Source organism: Budorcas taxicolor, chromosome 1 (genome assembly GCF_023091745.1).
Source record: "Budorcas taxicolor isolate Tak-1 chromosome 1, Takin1.1, whole genome shotgun sequence".
In the NCBI taxonomy this organism is placed as follows: Eukaryota; Metazoa; Chordata; class Mammalia; order Artiodactyla; family Bovidae; genus Budorcas; species Budorcas taxicolor.
The window spans coordinates 213,312,439-213,339,310 of NC_068910.1; the positions used below are offsets into that span (position 1 = coordinate 213,312,439).

Here is a 26,872-nt window from a genome sequence, read left to right on the forward strand (position 1 = left end):
TTTAAATTTAGGCTATGGTGATGGTTACATGACTCTGAATATACCAACAAACCACTGAACTATACACTTTAAGTGCATGAATTGTATGGTGCATGAATTATGTATGAACAAAACTGTTATAAAAAATAAAACGGGGACTTTTGGATTTTCCTCTCTTTATTCTGGACTGGGATGAAGGCATTGGAACTATTGATAACAATGAACCATCCTGGGAAGCCTGGCATGAGTCTTGGGGGCTTTGGTGGCAGTGGTGCAATTCTTCAGAGGATGGGCAAGCACAGGTGCAGGGATTCGGGGAGGAGGATGAATGTCAGTGAGGGGTAGGAGGATGTCCCAGGTAAAGTGACTCTGGGCAGAACAGTGGAGTCCTAAGGGTAATTCTACCTCATTAGGCGCCTGTGAATGCTTAAAAGAGGTTTTTAAGAGGTATGTGTTGTAAAATGAGGTTTGAGGATTACAACAAAGGATAAGGTTTTGATTCAGTCTGAAATTCTGAAAATTTTTTGTGCAGTCCTTTTCTTCCATTCTTTTCTCAGCATGTCTCTGTATTAGCCTCTCTCCAGGAGGAAAAACTTTATAAGTTGTATGTAGTTTCTTGGCTAAAAGGCATTTGGTCCTTTCTGTGCTGAAAATATTTTGCTGGCGAGAGATTATTGAAAGAATTTGATTGATGAATTAGTGTTGTCATATTATTTTTGTTAACTTTTGTTGTAGATGCTGTTAGAAAAATTCGTTGAAGAATGCAGGTTCCCTCCAGTGCCGGATGCCACTTGTTGCTATCAGAAGTGCCATGGATATTCCAAAATTCAGATATATATAACTGATCCAGACTTCAAGGTACAGAATGAGGGTATACTGGGACATGAACTTGCTGAATTGTGCCTGAAAATGGTTTCAGAACAAATTCTTTAATTGGAGCCACCCAAGTTCTCTGCCTTGCTGGCAGCTTCGCGTCCTCTTGTCTGCCTCCTCCCCTGACTTCAGTCTGCAGCACCTCACGTGGGGGCCCAGAGTCCTTGAAATAAACACCGAGGGCAGTGGTGGTGACCTGAGAAGGCAGGCTAACTAATCCATTTCCGCCTTCTAGCCACTGTTCCATGTAACTGCCTGCTCCTTAGGAGCCCAGGAAACACAGTGAGGTAGTTATCCTGATTTGCTGCAGTTCTAATTTCTTACATAATTTGAGTCCAAGAATCTGAAGAATTGAAATCCAAGAATCATTCTGATCACTGAATAACTCCTGGAGACCTAAATCTGAGACTGAGTGTGGCAGTTAATTGAGTGAATAGAATGCTGCACCTTAGTTTATTCAAGAAGATAGAAGCCGCCTGCTGTCCCTCGTTAGCAGTTCAGATGAAATAAAGTTTATAAAGTATTTGATATTTTGTAAACCACTCCAGTATCCTCTCCTGGAACACCCCCATAGACAGAGGAGCCTGGTGGGCTGCAGTCCATGGGGTCACAAAGAGTTGAGCACAACTGAGCGACTAACACTTTCACTTCCAAAGGAAGACGCAACTGTAAATTGTGGAAATGAATGTCAGTCAAGCTCAGTGTTTTCAGCCCTAGGCAATCTGGGGTATGGAAGTACTATACTCCCCTAGGAGGAAATGTGACATCTAGTTATGTCTGCCAGGTGAATGCAGGTCTCTGTCTTATTATGTGTTGTGGGTGTGAAAGAGAGAGTGTATGTAGACATTTTTAAGATGTGAATTAAAAATTATTTTAAAACCCCAGGGTTTTATACGAATCAGCTGTTGCCAGTATTGTAAAATAGAATTTCACATGAACTGCTGGAAGAAGTTAAAAACAACAACCTTCAATGATAAAATTGACAAGGTAAGACTAACAAGATTTTCTGGATTTGTTAATATGCTTATTGGGTATTGATTTTTCTTCCCCGAGAATCTTCAAGAAAAGTCTTAAGTGAATATGAATTTCTCTCTTTGTGTGAGACATAACTAGAAGTTATTAAAGTTTTAATGATAAAGTAGAAAGTTTTTGTTTTTCATTTGTGCAAGTGTAAAGGCAGTAACCGTAGAGGCTTTTAATAAATTGTTGAACCCTCCCCTTTTATGTTGGGAATGTATGATCAAAAATAAATGATTTAATGTTATGATGTAGAATTGGGGCCTCAAATTTTTTATTTTCTAAAAACGTTTGAGATAATTTGTACTAAGAAATCAACTTAAATTTTGTGCTGCCATATTTGGTTGGGGTTTCTCTTAATTAGCGAGATAATTATGTTAATTACCATTAGCCAGATACACTTTGAGAGCAGTCATAGTTTAATAATCTTCATTCATAGACTTTGTTTCTGATCCATATAAACTATGGACTTAAAAAAAGAACCTTACTCTACACTACTTAGCCTCATATAAACCCCTGTCCTTACTGAGGAGAAAAGAATAAAGTGGTTGTGCTAGGTGAATGTTAGCAGAAGTAATTATTCAAGTTTAGTAAAAATAAATGCCCACATTTTACATATTTTCATGTTGTTATCTAGAGGTATGATGATGTGACCAAATAACTGTTGCCGTTGAAGCGCTCGTGCTATGTCTTTGTCTCACTTTAATTGAGCTTCTCTAGCTATACCCTCAGGGCAGTGGCGCTGTAGCTCAGACGGCAAAGAATCCACCTGTAATGCAGGAGACCCAGGTTCGATCCCTGGGTCGGGAAGATCCTCTGGAGAAGGGCATGGCAACCTACTCCAGTATTCTTGCCTGGAGGATCCCATGGACAGAGGGGCCTGGTGGGCTACAGTCCACAGGGTTGCAAAGAGTGGGACACAATCACCACTACCACTACCAGCTATACCCATGCCCTTAGTGGTCCTAACCATTCCCCTGGGTTGAAGTACCCTCTGTATATTAGCTTTCACTAGGGTACCTTGAAGTAACTCAACTGTCTCATGACTTAAAGTAAGAAAGGCTTGTTTCTTGCTTACATTACTTGTCTTGCAGTTTTGCAGTTGTCCAGGATTGGGCAGTGGCAGCTCCGGTCTGTGGGGCTGTGGACTTTGTTTTTTAATTGAGGTTGAGGAGTGACTGAGACATGTTCTTGTGATCTAGAGGAAAGAGCAGTGGCCAGTCCACTCAGCGTTCTTAAAGCTTTGGTGTGGATGGTAGCACACGTCAAGGCAGCTCATCTTACATGACCAAGCAAGTCAGGTGGACAGCCCTGCAGCTGGAGGCTCTGGAAGTCAGCTGGCAGTGAGCAGGGACTTCGCAGTGCCTCCTGAGGAAGGTTTTAGATCATATTTTGACTGTTCCGTGGTTAAAATGGCATACATGTGTACAATTATGCCAAGATGTAACCCCCTTCCCCCCCCCCTTGTTTTTAAATCAAATAGGATTTTCTGCAAGGAATTTGTCTTACTCCTGATTGTAAAGGAATCATTTCAAAGATTATCATCTTCAGCAGTGGTGGTCAAGTTAAATGTGAAGTAAGTAGACCCTGGGGAAATCTCATTAAATAGATAACCAAAATGCTTATACCTTATAAAATATTATGTAAATTTCCTTGCATTTTCCAGGAACGAAATAGTTACTTAATATAAGAAATTATAGGAAATAATGGGGTGTAAGAATGCTGCTTCTCTCTTTTTTTTAAAAAATAATGATTATTTGCAATTAAGGATTCTAGTGTTCTTTTGTCTCCTAAAAGGCAAAGGAGGTTTTTTGCATTTCAGTTTTACTGATTTTACTCCTTTTGATAACCTTGTTTTTTTAAATTTCCAGTAAATATTTTGGTGTTGACAAGGTAGAGGATCTTAGGGAGGGAGGAGAGGGTCTTGAGCTGTACCACGTGGGAGCTATAGGAGTGGGTTGTTGTAATGCCATCTGTCATTCATTTGATCTTCTGCTTACTCTAAATTTTTTTTTAACCTCCTTGAACTGTGTGTATTCTCTTTTTCTTCTTTTCAGTAAATTGTGTTGCTAAAGTGTTCTGGGCTTTTGTTTGGGTCAGAGTACCATTACTGTTCTCTATCAGTTTGGATGTTGACTCTGCTTTTGAAATGCTTGTTAAACTTGTGATTTTATGCTTAATGTCATGGGAGCATGAGACAAATTTTAGATGTCTCTGTTTTATTTAAAGTTTGAACACAAGGTCATTAAAGAAAAGCTTCCTCCAAGACCTATTCTGAAACAGAAATGTTCTAGGTAAGATTTTTAATAATCAGATTAATAATGTCCATTAGAATATGATTCTGTTAAATGCACATTTCTAAATAATGCTGTTTTAAAAATTGGCTCAGCACACATATCCAAATAAGTAGTTTTAAAGTGAATTTTATAGGTATTTATAACTTTCAAGACAACCTTGAATAGTTAAATGCTAAAAACTTGAATAAAAAGCATTATTTAGTGATTGAATTTATAAGTAAAATGACATTTGAACTATGAAATGACGTGTTCAGTAGATTTGGCATTTGGATAAAAATTACGTATTTATCTCTCAGTTGTTTACTCTTTAATTCCAAAAACATCTTTCCTTTTGTTCTCTTAAGCAAACATTTTGAACCAGTGACTCTTTCTCCTGAAATACTTTAACAAACTGTCAAAATTAGTCACTTTTCTGTTATCTTCTTGTTCAAATAATTCAGTCCTTTTTCCTTTTCTTTTTTGCCCTGCTTTTTGTTTTCCACTTTAAGAAGTTATTTTTTTTTTATCATTGGTGACCAAGAAAAAGCCAAAGAAAAGATGAATTATTTGTTGAAGAGAATTTCTTGTAGCCGTATTGACCAAATTTGAATGTTGTAGATCATTATTGGGTTATGAAAATGATATTTTACTGTGGAAACGAGTATTTACATGTATTATCTTGCATAGTAATTTTTTACTATTCCTCTTTACCCTAATGGTATCTTCTATACATGGGGATAGTATCTGTATGATCTATATGTGCATCCTTAATTAGAAATCCCTTAGTCATTGATGTTCTTGTTTTTATGAAACAAGTACACTTGTTTTGACTGAATTGACCATGTGTCAAAAGTTTTTGATATTGAACAGAGGATATAGTCCCAAGTTCTAACTAAAAAAGAAAACTTGGAAAATGGCTTCTACAGTAGGCAAAGAAAAGTAGTTGATTGAGTTCATAACAAAGGTGAATTGTCACTAATTATAATTATTTATCAGCCTAGAGAAGTTGAGGCTGAAAGAAGACAAAAAATTGAAACGAAAGCTCCAAAAAAAGGAAGCAAAAAAATTAGCACAAGAAAGACTGGAAGAGGACCTAAGGGAAAGTAACCCACCAAAAACTGAAGAGCAGAGAGGTATGCTGGGAGTCTGAGGCATGATGAGAATCTCATATTCTTGCTAAAAAGTGTGTATACAAATATTCATCTTGTTGGGCTTTATGTTAATACTTAAATTGAATTGAAATTTAGATTTCCCTTGGTATTTTAATACTATCACCATCTTTTGATTACCCTGAGATGGGAAGGGGAGTGGTGTAAGGAACATTGAATTTAGAAGTAATATACAGGAATTGAAAACACTCTCCTGCCACTTACACAGGGCAAATTGTCTCAGTCCCCTTATCTCCAATGTGAATGTGAAAATAGTATTTGAAATTCCACACATAAGTTTGAACTGTAAATTAGCCACTGATTATCTGAAGTATGCTGCTTCACGTAAAGAAGCCGTTCATATAAGATGCCAGAGAGATTACCTCGTGTTTTATGCTCATCTCATCAGCATTCCCTGATCAACATGGGAGCAGTCTCAGTGATTTACTGTCCCTGTGGACACATTTACTTTCGAGTTTTGTGGTTTTGTTTTGTTTTTTTTTAATGTATGGTTTCAGGTGTACAACATAATGATTTGATATTTCTATATATTGCGAAATGATTACCACAATAAATCCAGTTAACATCCACCACCATACATACAGAATTTTTTTTTCATGATGAGAACTTTCAAGGTCTACATGCAAATACACGAAACAGTATTATTAACTATAGTCATTGTACTGTGCACTGTATCCCCAGGACTACTTTCAGTTTTGAGTTAAAGTAAATTATTCTCATTTTCTACTCTGATGACTGTGGCCAGCATTATTTCCTCTTGCTATCTTTGTTTTTCATCTTGTTATTGTTTAATCACTAAGTCATGTCTGACTTTTTGCAACTCCATGGACTGTAGCACACCAGGCTTCCCTGTCCTTTACTATCTCCCAGAGTTTGCTCAGACTCATGTCCATTGAGTCATTGATGCCATCCAATCATCTCATCCTCTGTCACCCCCTTCTCCTCCTGCCCTCAATCTTTCCCAGCATCAGGGTCTTTTCTAAAGAGTTGGCTCTTTGCATCAGGTGGCCAGAGTATTAAGAGTTTCAGTATCAATCCTTCTAATGAATATTCAGGGTTGATTTCCTTTAGGATTGACTGGTTATTCCATTAATGTTTCAGAAATCAATTGGAACTGTCTTTTACTGAAAAAAATTTTAGGGAACATCATTTACTTTATATATTTTTTGTATTTGTATGTTATTTACTGTATTAGCATCAAGAGGTTAAATGGCCACTTTTGGGGGGGAAATGCCTGGGTAGGAAGATGCACTTTTGAGATAACTGCAATCAGTAACTCCACAGGTCTGTGATTTAGGATTCAACAGTAAGATAAATAACACATATTTATCCAAATTCAGCCAAATATTGTTTTTATACCTGAAGCGATGATCCCTTCAACTCGAGGGGGAAAAAAAAGCTTTACATTTATGCCTGAAACATATTTATTGAATGTAAAATTTGAATAGTTGATAAGGCTCAGTTAAGATTGTTGTGGGAAGTAAGCTTATTTTAGAGGAACTAAGTTTTTAGATGTTACATGAGTGGTACCACTGAAGGAAATAAGATACTTGATATGTTTGATTTACTGTGAAGTTTCATGTCTTTTAAAGGCACTTTTAAAGTTAAATACTTTATATATCTAATTTAAAAGTTATTAGGTTATTTAAAACAACATAAAGAATACATCTGAGTCACGGATTATATTGCTATGTAATTCGCTAGCGGCCCAGACAGTAAAGAATTTGCCAGCAACGGAGGAGATGTGGGTTTGATCCTTGGGTTGGGAGTATCCCCTGGAGAAGGGAATGGCTACCTAGTCTAGTATTCTTGCCGGAGAATTCTATGGATAGAGGACCCTAGCAAGGCTCCAGTCCACAGCGTCTCAAAGAGTCAGACACAACTGAGTGACTAGCACTTTGACTTCACTTTCACACACAATGTTAGGTTAAGTTTTTCACAGTTTATGTTTTTGCAAATTGGTCCTCTTTCTCCTTTTTACTGTCCACTGTTATTTATCCTTAGAAACTGTCAACCGTGTCCAAAGTTGCCAGTTCCTTGATGACAGAATTCTGCAGTGCATAAAGCAGTACGCTGACAAGATTAAGTCCGGGATACTGAATACTTCCAAGCTTCTCAAAGAATTGCTTTCTTGGAAGGTTTTAACCACAGAAGACTACACAACGTGTTTTTCTAGCAGAAATTTCCTGAATGAAGCAGTGGACTATGTTATTCGTCATTTGATCCAGGAAAAGAACAGAGTAAAGACAAGGGTATTTCTGCATGTTTTGAGTGAGCTTAAAGAAGTGGAGCCAAAACTAGCCACCTGGATCCAGAAACTTAATAGCTTTGGTATGTCTCTTAATTGTAGAGATGCAGTTTCGTAGGAGGATAAATACAGATCTCCGAATCCTTCTTCATTTTACTATCATTTATGATTTTTTTAAAATGTAGAACTACAAATTTGTATGGTTAAAGAACACTGTTTCCTGAAGTTCACAATTTTGGGGTTACCTTGTAGATAAGTTGACTTCCCTGATGGCTTAGATGGTAAAGTGTCTGCCTACAGTGCGGGAGACCCAGGTTCAGTCCCTGGATCGGGAACATCTCCTGGAGAAGGAAATGACAACCCACTCCAATACTCTTGCTTGGAAAATCCCATAGACAGAGGAACCTGTTAGGCTACAGTCCATGGGGTCGCAAAGAGTCGGATGCGACTGAGCAACTTCACTTTCTTTCTATAGAAAGGTTACCTTGTGCTTTTGTGAAAGATGTCAGTAAGAAGGTCTAGTCCTGTGTTACGCTCAACTATTGTCATTGTGTTAACTTTGTGACTACCAGGCACTCCCCTAGGTGAATAGCACCCCTTGGAGTCAGCTGCGCAGGGGTGCCCTCTGGGGTTGTGAAGAGTTTGGAGGGGAGAGTGGATGGAGCTATGGATGATTGGTTAGGATCGCCTATGCAGATCTGTATCTAAGAATCAAGAGAAATGTCCTGGGGCTGACCTTCAGCAGCGTGAATCACAGGATCATAAAACTCTAGCGCTCTGTCCTGATTTTCCTAGTTTGGTTGAGGAAGAACCTTCGAGCAGGCTCTTTACCAGACCTACTTAGGGACCATGGAAGGCAGTGGCAGAGAAAGCTGCCAGCTGACTCTAGAGGATGGGGTCCTTGGGCACCGACCGTGGCCTTGTTTGTCTTGGTGACCGAGGTGGCCACTTCCTGGCCCAGTAGATGATTCAGTTGGCAGCTGTTGGATAAAAGGCTAGCGGGAGCCATAGCAGCGGCCCGTAGAGGTTGCCAGCCTGGCCTGCCTTAGAGACGGGAGCTGATGGAACACTAGTTTCAGAGAATATACTGGTAAGTGTCTGCCAGGAGGCACAGTGAGGTGGCAGGATACTTGCTGTGATTGGTGACTAATGTTGCTGCTGTGGACATACGTCTCCACGGGCTCCTGGCCCCATAAAACTAGTCCCAAGTGACACTGCCATTAGTGTCTGCTAAACAGGCAAGGAGATGATAAAATGTTTGATATTTCTTACTTTAATTTGCTTTATTTAACAAAGATTAATTTAAATTGAGTAGGAGCGGGGTTAACATTTCAGTACTAGGTGTGATCTGCTGCCTTCCTCTCATTGAGCACACGCTCTGATTTGAGCTGTATTTGGAGATTTGAATGTGGTATTCATCCATGATTGCCTTAAACCTTGTATCATGTGAGTATTTCACATGGTCGCTGATTCTTGTGTTTAAATACACTGATATGTAACATGACCTCTGCAAAGCTGTTGCATCTGGAAAGCTCAGCCATCTGGGGTAGTTTTGACTTGGCAGGCTCTGCTTCATTTGCAGACTGAGAACCTCTGCCCTGTCCAGTGTTAGCGATGTAGGGGGAGAGAGCAGAGCCAGTCCTTGCTTTTGGTGGCAGTGTTAGCACGCAGTAGGGGCTCACCTCCTTTCAGTAGTAGTGCATGAGGGTGCAGCCACCCCTTCCTCTGGAGTTGTAGAAGCGGGAGGAAGATCAGGAATAGTGACCACCTGGAATGTCGTGAGAAGGATAAGGGGCCACGGTGTTCGAGGGGATGAGGTGCATTCTTAAAGGTGTCGGATGAAGAGTTCACCCATTTTCTGTTTTAAAGGCATTTGGGAAGTTCCATAGATTATTGATGTTTTGTTATTATAGAATATATGTAGAAAAGCATTGTAAAATCTAGCTAGCTTGTACTAATTGGAATGAAAATCATTATAAAGTAGTGAAAAGTTACTGTTACATTTTTAAAGGAATTTAATGCCTTTAAAAAATTCCTTTTCTGGGCCTTCCCTGGTGGTCCAATGGTGAAGACTCCATGCCCCCAGGTTCAATCCCTGGTCAGGGAACTAGATCCCTCATGCCACAACTAAGACTCAGCACAAATAAATAAGAATAAATACTAAAAAATTTGTTTTTTTCCTAAGTCTAATAAAAATAGCTAAAATAATAGAAGCCTTTGGCCCACCTTTTTCAACTAATAGATAAGAATTACTGTATTTAGCATATTCATGTGAAATGGTGTTTCTAAAATCCATAATAGTTTGAATAAGTTTATTCTTAAGTATTTAAATGTTTTCACTGAAAATGTAAGCAAACTATAATAGAACTGCTTTCCAAGATGTGAAACTGAATGTAATTTTATAGCAAATAATCCTCCCTTCTTCTGACTTGGGTTTTGTTTTTATTATAGGCTTAGATGCCACAGGACCTTTCTTTTCTCGTTATGGGGCTCCTCTTAAGGAGCTTGATTTTAGCATCATGACTTTTCTCTGGAATGAGAAATATGGTCATAAGCTAGGCTCTATAGAAGGAAAGCAACTTGATTATTTCTATGAGCCTACGTCACTGAAGGAAGCACGGTGTTTAATATGGCTGCTGGAAGAACACAGAGACAAGTTCCCGGCACTGCATAATGCCCTGGACGAGTTCTTTGATATAATGGGTATGTGGACAGTTTCGATTTGTGTCTAAGGAAAAAGTCTTCAAAGGATCTAGCTTACTTAGATACTTAACAAAGAAAATAATGAAAATCATTATGCTACATCTGGCTTATTTGGGGAAGTTAGTATTCAGAACAGTGGTTTTTTTTTCATATACTAAGGCCTTTTTACTCTATGGATCTCAGTGTTGTCAGGACACTCAGATGGATACATTACATGGACTATTCTCATTGTAGGTGTTTTGACAGTATCATGGCAAAGATGATATATATATTAAGGGAATGAGGTTTCTTAGGAAATGGTTTGATTTGTAGCATTCAAGGAAACATTGGCCTGCAGAAGGAGGCAGTGTTTGCAGAAGCTAGAACAGATAGCATATCTGCTGTGGTGGGAAGAGCCTAGAGCTGGGAGTCAGAAAAGGAGGCTGTGGCCCAGCTACACCCCTAACTCAGTTCGTTAGAAATCTTTTTCTGCTGCCTTCAACACCTTGTGCTAGGTGTGATAACAGGGAATTCAGAAATGCTTACGCTAGTCCTTGCCCTCAGGACCTTATGTTTAGAAAAAGGAGTAAAATGAATATACAAGTAACTATAATATGGGAGAAGAGAGGGCCAGGAAAAGTGCTGAGGGGTTCCCCTCCTCAGGAAGAGGAAATTTTTGGTGCAGGGGTAGAGTCCACGCCTGGCTGTGAATATGGAGGTGGATTTGACAGTTGACATCCAGAGTTAGACACGTTCTTCAATTCTGAAATTAAATTTCTTATCTTTGGTACTACATGTATCTCTTAGGATACTGTCTCTCCCTGCCCTGTTCCTTTTCCCTTCTTATCAGACTTCTGCTTTATGTATTGTCAGGAGTTAGACTCAAATTTCATGCTATTTGTTTTAAAGGGTACATGAAAAGATTTTGGCCTTGTACTAAAGAGTTACACATTATGAAATTCAGATACAATATAAGAAACTGAAAAGCTTACTTTTGTTGTGGTTCTTAGGAGACAGCACACTCAGATATAGGTGGCTTTATTTTCCAGGGACACTGCTTCATGACTGGGGATGACATGCTTCTTGATATCCTGGATTGATTGCTCTCAGCTTGCTGCTGCTGGGAATAAAATGCTTTTCTGGGACTGAGCTTACAAAACTTGATGCATGTTTGGATCGCACAGGACAATTCCAGAGGACACAATTCCCTTTCATTGTGCATTTTCTCTGGTTCTTGTGTTCTGTGCCTGAAAAACCCAATCCATCTAGCTGTGAGTTTCTCTGCTCTCAGTCATAGAGTTGCAAGCCACCAACCAAATGACCAGCCAACAGATTGTCAAGTCCACTACCTCTGCCTCTCACCCTTACCCCAACATTTTCAATTTTATCTCCTTTCATTTAAAGGAACAATTACATTGGTTAAAAACTTCTCAAAATCCACTGATCTTATAAATTAACAGTGCTCAATAACATCACCAGTGCTGTGATAATTGGGAGACCCAAACTCTCTCTTGGATCCCATGTGCATAACTCTCTCTTGGAATGGCTTAAGCCACATGAGATTTATCTCAGATAATAATGCTTTATGTATTGTTTTCAAGCAGGAAATGCTGAAATTGGTCTTGACCCTTCGTCTTGCCTTTTACCCCTTACTTAGTTTGTTGCCAAGTCAAGTAAGCTGTATTCTTGATCTACGCTTCCCTGTCCATTTCCATTAGCCTAGGCCAGGATCTTAATAACCTTTCCATGATCTCAGTAGTCCCCAACAGGTCTCCGTGCCTCTGACCCTTCTACTCCAAACCTTTCTCTCACACTGCTTCTGCTGACTCTTCTAGAACATCTGTCTGATCCTCTCTAAGTATTCTGTTTGGGAAACACCTCCTTCCTTTTGCCTGCAGGTTGAAGTCACGGTGTCTGTCTGGGCTCAGCAGCGTGCTCCTGTCTCCCCACGGAATGTACACTTCATTTCCTGCCACGCCCAAACCTGCCTTGTGCTGTCCCTGCTCACATCCAGCCTCTTGCTTGCTCATCCGAAGTCCTCTGTTCCCCACAGCCCTCCCTGACCCTTCCTTGGGCTGCTCCCCTTGAAGACGCCATTCTTCTGTCAGCTTTGTTTCCACTGCATTTACTGTGGCCTTTAGCTCACTAGGCTGTGGTGTTTGCCTCTCTTGTGTAGTTTGCAGAACGTGAGCTTATTGATGGTAGGGACTTTTCTATACATTTCTCTATTCCCAGCACCTAGCATGCATAGAGTTTGGTATCTAGAAAAAACTCAAGTTGTACTGAGTTAGATTGAAATTTCGTGATTCTTAGTAGTTGGTTTTCCACTGAGTCAGCCATTTTGCTCTTGGTTTCTAAACTAAACTGTGTCAAAGCCAAATAAGGAGTAGGACATAGTGGATGTTAGTAGTATCTGGGGTGGTTTTCTTTAAGGACTTCGTGTATTGTACGGCAATATAAACGTTTCGTTTCCTTACAAAACCATCTGTATCTTCTAACAGACAGCCGCTGCACTGTGTTAAGGAAACAGGACAGTGGTGACGTGCCAGTAAGTTATCCTGTCGTTTTCAATGTCATATTCTAATTTGTGTCAGCCAGAGGAGGAGGGGAGGACCCAGCGTTTGTTCATATCCCAGGAGGCACTGCAGAACCAAATCTGGAGGACTTCAGGGTAACATGGCCATTTTCTCAGAAAGAGTAATCCCAGTCTTCCTCTTGGAGCAACAGACAGCACACTCTGCAGCTTAAATTAGACAGTGTCCATAAATTTTCACAACTGATGAATGTTAATCATAGACATAGGAAGGGAGTTCTTGAGTCATCTGATGGCATAAAAATAAAATGTTAACCTTGTAATGATTAAAATTATGTTTTGTTCTTTAAGGAAAACAAATGGACTTTGAGTGGCTTATAATTGAGCTTAAAAAGTTAAAATAATTCCAGAGCTGTCTTCCTTAATTAGTTTGTGGCAGTTTTCGAACAGAGACATACTTGTTTAATGACTTTTTTAGGATCACGTTGTCTGTACTTAAAATTTTGTCTTCATTCAGTCAGATCCTATCTGGCTGACTGTGGAAGCACAGATGACATGACCCCATGGGAAGTTGGATGCTGCTTCTAATTTCACTCTTGGTCCCCTGGTGTCTGGCCAAGTGCAGAATGTCTAGTTTGGTTAGTAAAGAAAAATCATTAAAAATGTGATAAGCACAAAGCTGGAATTACTTTATAAATCTCATCAATTACTTGAAATGGCATAAACCTTGGTGAAAATGAGTACCAGCATCTTAAGTTGGAACGATTAATTTTAGTTAATATAGCATTAGGTGTCATTTAGCATTTTTCTTATTTTCTATTATAAATCAAAACAGTGGGGCTTAACACACTAAAGTGTTAATTTTTGGTAAACATTTTATGTACTTCGACTTAGGACTAGTCTATGAAAATCAAAATGGTATCTTTATAATATATGGTAGCTTCATAATATTATTATTTGAGTGTTCAATAATTTTTTTTTTTTTTACTTTTTAGTTTAATTTTACCAAGATAAAAAACAAAGGCAAGAAAAAGAAGCCAAAAGATTCAAAGGTATGGAGTATTTTCTGTATTGATTCTTAATTGAGTTTATAAACAAGAATTAACTAGTTCTTGGGATGTTTTGAAGAACTTTGTAGAGAAAGACTTTCTAGGCTTTAAAGATGTTTTGTGAGTTTTCTACATTTTGAGGAAGTTGAAGTTTCGTGTCGTATGTAAGTAATTCTTAACAGAGACTATTATCCTTTTCATTTTCTAGGTTTTTCCTAGTGAAATCATTGTCGTAATGTAGCACTTTTTATGGCTGTTCATCAGTGTGACCAGGGCTGCTTTGAGATCAGGCAGACCTGGGTTCTTAACCTTGGTTCTACCAGTTAATATTTTTATTATCTCTGTGACCTTGGGCAAATTGACTTCCCTGTGCCCTCATGTCATTATCTGTATGACAAGATATCTGTATGATGCATATTATTATTAATTAATGGGATTATTACTTAAATATTCAAAGTAAAAATGCTGAGATTTCCCTGGTGGTCCAGTGGTTAAGCCTTCACTTTCCAGTGCCCGGGGAGAGGATTCAGTCCCTGGTTGGGCAGCTAAGATCCCACATGCCTTATAGCCAAAAAACACCATAACATGAACAAGAGGAGCCAGTATTATAACAAATTCAATGAAGACTTAAAAAAAAAAAAAAAGCTAAATACTAACGCAGAGTCTCAGAATTGATGGACTCCTTCCTTCCGCTCACCTAAAGCTCTGCTTCAAGCCCATGAGATGACTGGGGCATTACTTTTAAGTCTTACGGTGGGTTCTTAATGGCTATCACACATTTGCGGGATCAAATAGGAGGCAAGGATTGAAAATAGGGGCGGATAACAGTAGCTTAAAAGTTCCAGTACAACTTTTGTTTTTCTCTTGGACTATATGTCTGTAGTTTATCTAAAATGAGAGTTTCCATAGTGATAGTGTAAAATTTTTTGGAGTTTCAGAAACTGTCTATATGTTAGCTTGTGCCTATTTTTGGCTGTTGAGAATTTAATTACTATATGTCCTGTTCACAAGAAAATTTAGATAAGTCATATATATTGGCAATTTTTGTGCATATTTATATGAGCATTCATCAGTTTTAGTGGTAAAAGTCGAAAATCATTGTCATTTTTGTTTTTTAAACCAGCCTATGTTAGTTGGATCTGGAACACCTTCAGTCACACCAAACAATGAGACTTTCACTTCAGGTGAAGACCATATGTAAGCACAGTCTGAAAATTTTTGCTTTTATTTTAACTTAAAGGTATATTAATCTGTGTCCTTTAAACTTGTCTTTTATTTTCCTAACTTCTCTGCCTCAAGACATGCATCTCTTGTAACAACCTGATGTGACCCATTGTGGTTGATTTATATAGTGTGGGCTGTCGGTGTTAAGAATTGATATAAACTGTATTAAAATCAGAGGGTTGATAACATTCACTTGATAAGGTTGAGAACTTATTGCTGTGTGCAGGATACTTTGCCGACTAAGGTCCGTCTAGTCAAGGCTATGGTTTTTCCTGTGGTCATGTATGGATGTGAAAATCCTAGAAAATACTCTCTAAAATGTTCAGTGAAGAGAATGTCCTGTTGATAATTACTAGGAAGATATTTTGGAGGCTCTATGTGATATTACGGTTCAGCCTTAGGTATTAGCGATTTCCAGTGGATCTGGTTGTTGAAACTGAGTTTTCAAGAGACAGGTAGATACAAGAAATAAAACTAGTGAGTAGCAGTAAGTTTTTTATCTCGTACTCCTTTATGGACCAAAGACCCACAAATTTTTCCACCCACGTTTCTTAAATGAGTTGTAGTAACAGTTGTTTTGCATATTTTCGTGGCCTCTTTCAGTGGGGGAATTGTTTTAAGTTTAAATAATAACAGCCTATATTTTGATAGCACTTAGCACTGTTTTAAGAGCTTTTTATGTATATATAAACTCATCTAATCCATTCTTCTTTCTTGGAGATAAATACTATTATATACATTTTACACATAAGGATGCTCAGGTACAATGCAGTTGACTGTGCCCAAGGACACAAAGCTCATACTCAGCAGAGCCAGAGTTTAAACCAGCAATCCGGTTTAGAGCCCACACTCAACACTGCTCCAGCTTTGCAGCATGCTAGACTCTTACACTCTTTAAAAAAAAAAAAATTTTTTTTTAAGTACCTTTTCAGTTCAGTTCAGTTCAGTCGCTCAGTCGTGTCCGACTTTGCGACCCCATGAATCACACCATGCCAGGCCTCCCTGTCCATCACCAACTCCCGGAGTTCACTCAGACTCAGGTCCATCAAGTCCGTGATGCCATCCAGCCATCTCATCCTCGGTCGTCCCCTTCTCCTCCTGCCCCCAATCCCTCCCAGCATCAGAGTCTTTTCCAATGAGTCAACTCTTCGCATGAGATGGCCAAAGTACTGGAGCTTCAGCTTTAGCATCATTCCTTCCAAAGAAATCCCAGGGTTGATCTCCTTCAGAATGGACTGGTTGGGTCTCCTTGCAGTCCAAGGGACTCTCAAGAGTCTTCTCCAACACCACAGTTCAAAAGCATCAATTCTTCAGCGCTCAGCCGTCTTCACAGTCCAACTCTCACATCCATACATGACCACAGGAAAAACCATAGCCTTGACTAGACGGCCCTTAGTCGGCAAAGTAATGTCTCTGCTTTTGAATATACTATCTAGGTTGGTCATAACTTTTCTTCCAAGAAGTAAGTGTCTTTTAATTTCATGGCTGCAGTCACCATCTGCAGTGATTTTGGAGCCCCCAAAAATAAAGTCTGACACTGTTTCCACTGTTTCCCCATCTATTTCCCATGAAATGATGGGACCCGATGCCATGATCTTCGTTTTCTGAATGTTGAGCTTTAAGCCAATTTTTTCGCTCTTCTCTTTCACTTTCATCAAGAGGCTTTTTAGCTCCTCTTCACTTTCTGCCATAAGGGTGGTGTCATCTGCATATCTGAGGCTATTGATATTTCTCCCGGCAATCTTGATTCCAGCTTGTGTTTCTTCCAGTCCAGCATTTCTCATGATGTACTCTGCATAGAAGTTAAAGAAGCAGGGTAACAATATACAGCCTTGACGTACTCCTTTCCCTATTTGGAACCAGTCTGTTGTTCCATGTCCAGTTCTAACTGTTGCTTCCTGACCTGCATACAGATCTCTCAAGAGGCATGTTAGGTGGTCTGGTATTCCCATCTCTTTCAGAATTTTCCACAGTTTATTGTGATCCACACAGTCAAAGGCTTTGGCATAGTCAAGAAAGCAGAAATAGATGTTTTTCTGGAACTCGCTTGCTTTTTCCATGATCCAGTGGATGTTGGCAATTTGATCTCTGGTTCCTCTGCCTTTTCTAAAACCAGCTTGAACATCAGGGAGTTCATGGTTCACGTATTGCTGAAGCCTGGCTTGGAGAATTTTGAGCATTACTTTACTAGCGTGTGAGATGAGTGCAGTTGTGCAGTAGTTAACCAGTCTCAGTCTCACTTTAACTTAAATTGATCACCATTATAATAAAACCTTTCATTTTGCTTTTTAACACGTTACAGTTAATACAACATTGATTTTTTTCTAAACCAGAAGTTAAAAAAAAAATTACTCTTGATAACATGAGTGAGTAAGTATTAATAAAAAAATTTACTCAGCACTCAGGTATCTCTTGACTGAAGTTGTGAAAAGTTAACTTTTCTGCATTAAATTCTCTGGTAGTGTGTTTTTGCATCCAAAAGTTGAATAATATGTTATCTTTGTTCCAATTTAAATGTTATTCTGGATCACCTAGAAGTTTATTATTCACAAGAAAATCATTTGTTCGTTTGTTTTATCAGCAAACGCAGTTTAAATTCTGCGGGCCCCTTTGTAGTGCCTGATCACCTTCGGCAGGATGTAGAAGAATTTGAAGCTCTGTATGAACAGCATAGTAATGAGTATGTTGTCCGTAATAAGAAGCTGTGGGACATAAACCCAAAACAAAAATGTTCAACTCTATATGAGTAAGTGTCTTAACATTCCAACTGTTATATTGAGGCTGCCAGTAAAAGATCTTAAGTTGTTTTAAATTTGTGTCCCTTTCCATTTATTAAAGAATCTGTGTTTGGCTCACAAACTCTGGGGAAGAAAAGTATTTCTATGGCTTTTGGTCATTTATTACACAAAGTTAATTGGAGATTTTTAACTATTAAAGATTTTTTTTAAAACCCTAATGTTTATTGTGTCGGTTTGCGCTGCTAATGTAGATTCTTTGTATTTCCAAAACTGTCCTAGTGTGTCCTGATAGGAATGGTAAATGAAGCTTCCAGCGATAATCTTTTATCATGAATTCCACAGTATATATTTGACAAGGAATAGTATGATTATTTGCTCTCATTGTCTTTACATTGATATGATGTAGTTGTTTGGTGTCTCCTAAGCCCGGTGACACTTCATGTGGCTTGGTGAAGTGTTACCCGTCACTGGAAAGGGATACCAGGATCTGGTGACCACTGCTGAGAGAGCTGTCCAGCTGGGATGTAGTAGAGATACAGAGCCCTGTATCTCTGTATTGTACTGAAAACTTGGCCTCCCAACATTCATCCAGTAAAAGATTTCCTTCTAAGAAACTTTGGGCTGAATTACTTTTGGTTTGAAAATGTGAATGTGAAATTAATACTAGGGAACTTCCCTTGTGGTCCAGTAAGGTTAGGACTCTGCAGGGGCCACGGGTGTGATCCTTGGTCAGGGAACCAAGATCCCACATGCTGTATGGCCAAAGGAAAAGAAAAAAGAAAGAAGTTAACACTAAAATCAAGTCTGAGTGGAGTGGATAGAGTAATAGATTTCAGGAAAATCTAAAAAGTTTTGCTTTTTTTTTTTTTTTTAAGCTTGGCATTAAGAAGTAGTACGTGATGCTTTCTTTAGGAAAAGAAGTTGAGGGGCCGAGATCTGCAGTAGAAAATTAATTTGTAAGCAAACTCCTGGAAAACCCATCACTCATCTGTAATTTGGTCATTTTTTCTATTTTTCTCAGTTGCATTATTCCTCTTCAGTTTAGTTACATGCTCTTGGATCCCTCTTCATAGTTTTTCTTCAGAGGTGAAGTGCTGAACAAATCATAATGCCAGAGAGCTGGATGACAGCCTGGAATCAACTGTTAAACTGTACTGTTATTGTTGTTCAGTCGCTCAGTTGTGTCCGTCCCTTTGTGATCCCATGGACTATAGTCTGTCAGGCTCCTCTGTCCCCGCGGTTCTCTAGGCAGGAGTACTGGAGTAGGTAGCCATTTCCTTCTCCAGGGGCCTATACTAGTATTTCTTAAAACATGCTAGCCTTTGCTTCAAGCATCTAAACTGAAGCTAAACTGTAGTTTTCAGGAGTTTGCATCTTAAAGACTACATTACCTTTATAAGTGGGAAGAAATTAAGTAACTTTATGAGAAGAAAATGGGTTGATTTGTTTGTATATTTTGAAATGAAGTTTATGTCTTATAATAGGAGAAAGTCAAGAAGTTACAGGAAGTCACACCTCAGAACTTAATTCTTTCTTTGAATTTAAAAAAATAAACATGTAATGATGATTGGCTTGAAGATTATTTTTTAATTGGCCATTGGGTAAAAGAAAAATGAAACTAAACTTCTGTATCTAAAAAGAATGTAGAGTAGAAAGTGTAACAGACATGGAGTTAAGATATTGGGATAACTGCTCTTTTAATTGACTTAAATATTTTACTTTAAAGTAGGGGATTGGACTGATTTGTTTTCAGTGACCCCCTTCATTCTAATGTTTTATGATACAGATAGTTGAAGTATATGGTATTCTGCATTCAGATAGTATATGGTATTATCCTATACTATTGTAGTATATGGTATTATACTATACATTGCAGATAGTATATCTACAATGCCAGTAGTATATGGTCTTCTGCATTCACTTTTTCCTAAAACAGTTCTTTAGTAGTGTTAGTCAAGATTTATTAACCAGTTAAAGTGGAAGGTTTCAAAAAGAAAGTAGAAAATGTGATCCTAGCATGCAGCTTACAGATAGCAGGAGAGTGAAATTGATTGTAGGTTGAATCACAGTGTGTTGCAAATAAAAATAACTTTGTGAAATAAGAATCATGTTTTTTCTCCCTGTCAGTTTTTGCCTACCAAAAAGAACATCGTGGTTCTTGCTTGCTTGTCATGCTTTCTTCCAAGAAAGAGGCAGTTGGGTCCTGATCTTTAATCTGCTTCTTGAAAAAAAGAGAAAGGAATCATGAGCATGTAGAAAACAGTGGTTTTTCAAAGGGGCATACCTGGAGCACTAGGACGGGAATGCCTTCTGAAATATCTTTCCTATTTCTACCCCTTGGCCCTGTGCCGGCAGCGACATGCACGGGCACTGTGGCAGTCCATCAAGGACCGTTGAAGACACTAACGGTCATCGTTCATTTATGAAAATATGCATACACATATTTTCAAATCATATATCTGATAAGGGGCTAATTCCCCAAATGTATGAAGAACTGAGGCAGCTCAGTAGCACAAAAAAAAAAATTCAGCTTAGAAATGGGCTGAAGATTTTAATAAACATTTTCCCAAGAAGACATACAGATGGCCAGCCGGTACATGACAAGATATTCCAGAGACTTCTTGGCAGTCCAGTGAGTCTCCGCACTTCTAATGCAGGAGGCATGGGTTTGGTCCGTGGTCAGGAAGCTAGATCCACATGCTGCAAATAAAGACCTCACGTGCCACAACTAAGACTGCTGCTGCTGAGTCGCTTCAGTCGTGTCCGACTCTGTGCGACCCCATAGACGGCAGCCCTAGCCAGATAATTTTTTTTAATCCAAAAGCAAGTATTTAAAAAATATATATATAGAATAATTATTTAATCACAGTGTATAAAAAATAACCTTTTAGTCTTTTTTTTTCTTCAAAAAAAACTTCTAAAGGATTATTTTCTGAGGAGTAAACTTAATTTTATTTATAGTATCATTGATTTCAGTTAGCCTTTCTCAGATTTAATATGAGTATAATATGTTTGTTGAGATGTTCAGGTCAGAAATGAAGTAGTATTTTGCTTTGGGGGAAATTTTGAGAAATATTTTCTTCAGAAAAGCATGTGTAAGTACTTCCTTATAATAACATATGTAAATTTTTCTTGCCTAGTTATTTCTCTCAGTTGTTGGAGGAACATGGTCCCTTGGACATGAGTAACAAGATGTTTTCTGAAGAATATGAGTTCTTCCCAGAAGAAACTCGACAGATACTAGAAAAAGCAGGAGGTTTGAAAGCGTTTCTCCTGGGATGTCCTCGTTTTGTTGTGATTGACAACTGTATTGCATTGAAGAAAGTAGCATTACGGCTCAAGAAAAAGAGAAAGAAGAAAAACATTAAGACAAAAGTAGAAGAAATTTCAAAAACAGGAGAGTATTTACGAGTTAAACTACCACTGGATCCAACTGCTAGGGAATTTAAACCAGATGTAAAGTCCAAACCAGTGTCTGACTTACCTTTAGCACCAGCTTCTGAGGACATGAAGCCTCAGCCTGCATCTGCTAATTCTCCCCAATCAGCTCGTGACACTGGGAAGCCGAAACCAGTTTCCGATAATTCTTCCAGATCAGTTTCTGAGGATGAGAAGCCCAAAGGGATATCTTCTGATTCTCCCAGGCCAGTCCCTGAGGAGACCAGTCACAAGCCAGTCTCCTCTAATTCTCCCAAACCAGTTCCCGAGGAAGTGAAAGCGACCTATTGGCCTCGACCCCAGTTGGTCACAGGATACTGTACATATCTTCCCTTTCGGGGATTTGACATTACCCAGACACCACCAGCCTTCATCAGTGTGTTACCGACTTTGCCCCAGTATAGCATTTACACCCCTCTGGCCAGCGTTCCTACTGAGTATCATCTGCAAAGACCAATACCACTGGTGCCATCTTTTGTAGCCAGTGACATAACGGAAGTGCATTTTGAGGCTCCTCATTTCAGTGCTGAGAATGCCCCTGGTAACCAGATTGCCTCCGAAACACAGATCCTTGAGGAATCTTTGGAAACACCAGTGAAGTCAGAGTGCAGCTCTGATGGTGCTGATATAGCCCAGAGTGAGGCTAGCGGAAACGAGGACTACTGTGGAGATTCTGCCAAGTGGGAAGTAAATCCAGAAAGCACCAATAAAGTAACAAATATTCCGTGTACACAAGTGGTTGCCGTACAGGTAAGACTAAAGTGAGAAAGTTTTAATATCAAAGTTAAATTTTCCTCTTCATTTTTCATTGTCATTATATTTACTAAAATCCTTTAAAATAATGGACTTTATGAACCCTTTTGTAGGGCATGACTGGTAATACCAGAAGGAATTTTGAAGTGTAGTAAGTAATACCCTTTATCCTATCCAAGTTTTGCACCAGTTGAGACATAAAGCAGTAGAATCAGCAGATGGAGCCAAAGCACCGCCTTGATAATTAATAAAAGTGCAGTAGGATGATGTGGCTCTTTTCTCTAGAGAGTGTCTGTCCCAAGACTGAAACCCATGACTTAGCAGCTTCCCTGCCTCATTCACAGCAGTGCTGGACTAGAAGGCCTTCCAGCTTAGGTGCTTGCCCCCAAGACAGTGCAAGGAGGAGGAATGGGAAAATGTGCTCTCTGAACGGGCAGCTACCAAGAGAAAGAGAAAAAAGAAAGAATCAGGGCTGCACATGCCCAGTTTCTCCTCTCAAACCAGCGGGGGAGTGAGGGAGACACAGGACACAACCAGATGGAACGAAATGAGGGATAGGAGTAAATGTTCCTTCCTAGCAAGCTCAAGAATAAGGTTTCTCTGTAGTTAGCTTTATAAGGCATGAATGCATGAAACCCTTATTGGTTATCCTGCTACTCATAAAGTTTTTTAAAAGCTTTCTAGAAAGCTTTGAAAAATTATGTTAAGAGTAATGAACCAAAATCATTTTCACTTTTACGAGTTCCAAATGATACTCTTTCCTGTTACAAACATTTGTAGAAAGCATAGAATGTTATCTAAACTGGCAAAAAAATTAAAACCTTGAAAAATTATGGGCATGTTTCAAAATGTTATCAAATGATGGATTTATTTTACTGAAGCGTTTGAGACAGATTGAATGTTCTTGTCTTGCCCCAAAGGTGTCTTGGAATATAACACATCAGGAAGTCAATACTGAGCCATATGGTCCTTTTGAGGCACAACAGGTGAGTCAGAACTGTATTAAACTGTTTAAAGTTTTAATTTTCATTACTTTAACTAAATAGGAATTATGAACTTAGAACTGTTTTGAAGCGAGTTATTCCATATAAAGCATCATAGAATAAGCCTTGTTGTTTAGTCACCAAGTTATGTCTGACTCTGACCCCATGGCTCCTCAGTCCATGGAATTTCAGGCAAGCATACTAGAGTCAGTTGCCATTTCCTCCTCCAGGGGATCTTCTCCACTCAAGGATTGAACCTGCATCTCCCGCATTGGCAGGCAGATTCTTTGCTGCTGAGCCACCAGGGAAGTAGAATAAGCTTTAGAACATAACAAAAAAATTGTTTATTTTTATTGTTCAAATTTGGAAAAGAGAGGGAGAGGAGAAGTTTTTTTCTATCCTAACAGCTTTATTGGTTTAACTGGCATCATGAACTTGTATTTATAAATAAAAGCTTATTCACATGAATAATACAGAAATTATTATAAAAATCTTAAACACTTTAAGGATGATTCGGTTAGAAAATTTATTAATATAAGTACTATGTAATAGATCTTTAAGGGAAAAGTCATTTGATCAACTCCATAGTTGCTGAAAAGGTATTGGATAAAATTCAAATTTTTTTCTTGACTTAAAACTCATAATCAAATGAGAATAGCTAAATACTTCTCAGCATGCTTGTATCTTTCCCTTTTAAGCCAAACCCCATCATCCTGCTTAAATGTATATCATCGTTAATATTTATTATTATCCTGGAGATACTGGTTGATAAAAGTAGAGAAGAGAAAAAAATAAAATTTTAAAGATGGAGGTGTAAAATATCATTATTTATAGAGGCTAAGACTGTGTCCCTGTAAAATCCAAAATGATTGATCAGAAACCAATACCAAAATGTAAGAGAATTTAGAAATACAAATGGATAAAATACCTTTCTGTATGTAAACAACCCATTCCAAAACATAGTAAAGGAAAAGATTTCATTTTCAGTAGTATCAAAAAATATATTATCTTGTAAAAGAAAACTTTGAAATGCTACTGAGAGACACAGAGAATACTTAAGTAAATGAGAAATGTTCAGTGTACTTGAATAGGAAGACCTAGTATTAAAGGGATTGGCTTTCTAAAGATTGTAATTTAACACAGTCTCAAAACAGACATGAATAGAATACATGTTATCTGGTGCTACATAACAAACAATGTCTCTGTCAGCAGTTTAGGGCATATGAATTAATTCATAATACCAAGCTGAATTAAGAATTAAAATAGAAATAACTAAGATCTGAAACCATAAAAGCTTGCTCATGGGTTCATCATCTAGTTGATTATTTAAACATGGACTGTATTCATAGTGCCGAACTTTCAGTCTGGACGACGTACACAGCAGACTGGGGTGTGTGGTCAGCTTGACCATAGTTCACAGTTCTCTGACAATGAACAAAATTTCAGAACCTCAGTTCCCTGCCTTTGTACACTTGGGAGATGCTAACGTGCTGTAAGAGATGCAGGGGATGGGAAAGGTGGGCCAGGTGTGTGCATCTGGCTTAGATTCCCAAGCCTGGCTGCCGGAGCCCTCGTAGCTGGGCAGAGCAGTTGCCTGCAGCTGAGAGGAGCTGCCAGCGTCTGACAGGTGCTCCGTTTACAAGTGTGTGACTGACTGCTGCCTGTTTCAGCAGGATAAAAGGCTTACTAATACATAAATGCTGCTGATTGCTGGCCAGCATTTCACAGTACAGTATGACTTCTGTTTGCTTTTTTTTAAAGCTGTCCAGGAGACAGTTACATAACTGAAAATAATTTCTTGATAATATTTTAAGTCATCTTTTAAAAATAATCAGCAACCGTCTATTTGAAATGCTATAAAAGTAAGGCCAAAACTAATATGTCCTATTCATATCTAATGCATGCATAATATTTGCGGTTCTTAAAGCCAATAAATAGTTCTTGATGTTAATTGTGGAGGATGACAGTCATATCAGACTAATACTGAACTCCTCTAAAACAAATATTCAGAGCTAATTATGGTACATATTGGAAAGTTTCCTTATGAATTCCAATAATACAAATAACTTTTTTTAAAAAGCTGACTTTTCTAAACAATGTAAAGGCTTTTAAATTCTTGAATTATTATGACATTTTCCTTGTAAATTTTCATCTGCCTTATATCCTCTTTTGTTTATCTGAAGAGACATTTCAGAACAAGATCAGAAATAGGCTTTTAAAACTACTTTTAACAGGTAATTTTGTATTACATTTGTAGGGGGGTATTTCACAGGTTGAAAAGGAGTACCAGGTTTTACAAGAGCAGCTTAAGGAAGCATGTGAAAATTATGAACACAGCAATGTCAAAGGCTCAGAAGAAACCAAGGACTTGGAAGAAAAGTTGAAAAGGAACGTTGAAGAAAATAAGGTAATCCTGTCTGAAACCTCTTCAGTAGCATGTGGCATCATTCAGAGAATTGTGCTTGTGTAGCCTCTGTTAGCTGAGCTACTGCGTTGTTGGCTAAACAAAGGATTCTTTCTCACTGTTGCCTATTTCAGTTTTTATGACATTAGAGTGACAGTGTTTTTATTTTCAGTGTTTTACAACCTCTACAAGTTGTCATGTAAGAAAAGTACTGTGAATCTGAATTTTCATTTATCTATAACTTGGTTTCCTTGATTAGCTAAAACTATTTCCTGGTAAGTTCCAAGTTAAATTCTTCTTCATAGTGAGAGCAGCGGTGTAGCACTAGAGGTTCCACGTGTGAGACCTGGAGACAGACAGACTGGGTTCAGATCCAGGCTTAATTCTACACTAGTTCTGTTCTTGGGCAGACTGGTGTGTGTGATGTGTGTGTAACATCTCTGCTTTAGTTCTGTAGTTTGGGTAATAATTGCTCCCATTTTATGGGGTTACATTATTACTCTCTTTTTAATTTTCAAATTTGTTTTATTTGTTTTTGGTTGCACTAGGTCTTCATTGCTGCCCATGGGCTTTCTCTGGTTGTGGAGAGCAGGGGCTACTCTGCATTGAGGTACTCAGGCTTCTCACTGTGGTTGTGCAGGCTCTAGGGCGCAGGTGTTGTGGCACACTAGCTTAGTTGCTCTGCGGCACGTGGAACCGTCCTGGACCAGAGACTGAACCCACGCCCCCTGCATTAGCAGGTGGATTCTTTCCCACTGTACCACCAGGGAAGTCCTCATTGTGCTTTTGATTTGCATTTCTCTCATGAAGAATAATATTGAGCATCTTTTTATGTGCCTGTTGGCCATCTTAATGTTTTCTTTGGCAAAATGTCTGCTCAGGTCTTCTGCCTATTGTTTAATTAGGTTGTAAAAACTGAAGTCTTTGTACAGAGGTGAAAAGGGTCTGTTAGTCCATTTAAGAAAGGAAGAATTTGTTCCAGAAGTCTGAGTCATTAGCTGAGGTCACATATTAAATAGAAGAAAATTAGCTGTGGGACCTTAATCAATAAACTTACTTGTTGAGATTTAAGTATACCCAGAAGAAAAGGGTTGTTTTGTAGAGCTGACCGTTATAACACTCCTTAGGACATGTTTTCACTTGGGATGAGACTGGGGAAATTTGAAAAATTAGAAGGAACCAGCCTTTCTGCTCAGTTGCCCAGTTGAATGAAATCTTCCTGATTAGAAAGAGGGGAAAATGAACAAAAATAAAACCTTTCACAGAGACTCATAGAACGCTAATTTGGATAAGCTACTTGGGGGACTTAACAAAACAAAACATTGTTGTAAACTTCGTATTGTGTCAGGAAAATTCAGTTTTAATAAAACTGTATGAGAATGCCTGTGTCCACCCAATTAAGTGATGCAGACAGATACAGACACAACCACTTGATTTGAGGTGGTCATCTGGTGAGTGAGGGCTTCCCTGATAGCTCAGTTGGTAAAGAATATGCCTGCAATGCAG

General features: G+C 38.6%; 1 protein-coding gene across 1 annotated transcript in view; it reads left to right on the forward strand.

Moving 5' to 3' along the window:
* TTC3 (tetratricopeptide repeat domain 3) overlaps nt 1-26,872 on the forward strand; it is a 125,439-nt gene that overhangs the window by 68,605 nt on the left and 29,962 nt on the right. Inside the window, exons 22-35 of the mRNA XM_052645052.1 lie at nt 715-837; nt 1,738-1,839; nt 3,353-3,445; nt 4,099-4,163; nt 5,142-5,278; nt 7,319-7,645; nt 10,014-10,265; nt 12,746-12,792; nt 13,773-13,829; nt 14,950-15,023; nt 17,632-17,796; nt 20,929-21,976; nt 22,900-22,965; nt 25,220-25,369. Of these exons, the coding sequence (XP_052501012.1) occupies nt 715-837; nt 1,738-1,839; nt 3,353-3,445; nt 4,099-4,163; nt 5,142-5,278; nt 7,319-7,645; nt 10,014-10,265; nt 12,746-12,792; nt 13,773-13,829; nt 14,950-15,023; nt 17,632-17,796; nt 20,929-21,976; nt 22,900-22,965; nt 25,220-25,369 (2,706 nt within the window). The remainder of the gene's footprint in view (nt 1-714; nt 838-1,737; nt 1,840-3,352; nt 3,446-4,098; nt 4,164-5,141; nt 5,279-7,318; nt 7,646-10,013; nt 10,266-12,745; nt 12,793-13,772; nt 13,830-14,949; nt 15,024-17,631; nt 17,797-20,928; nt 21,977-22,899; nt 22,966-25,219; nt 25,370-26,872) is intronic.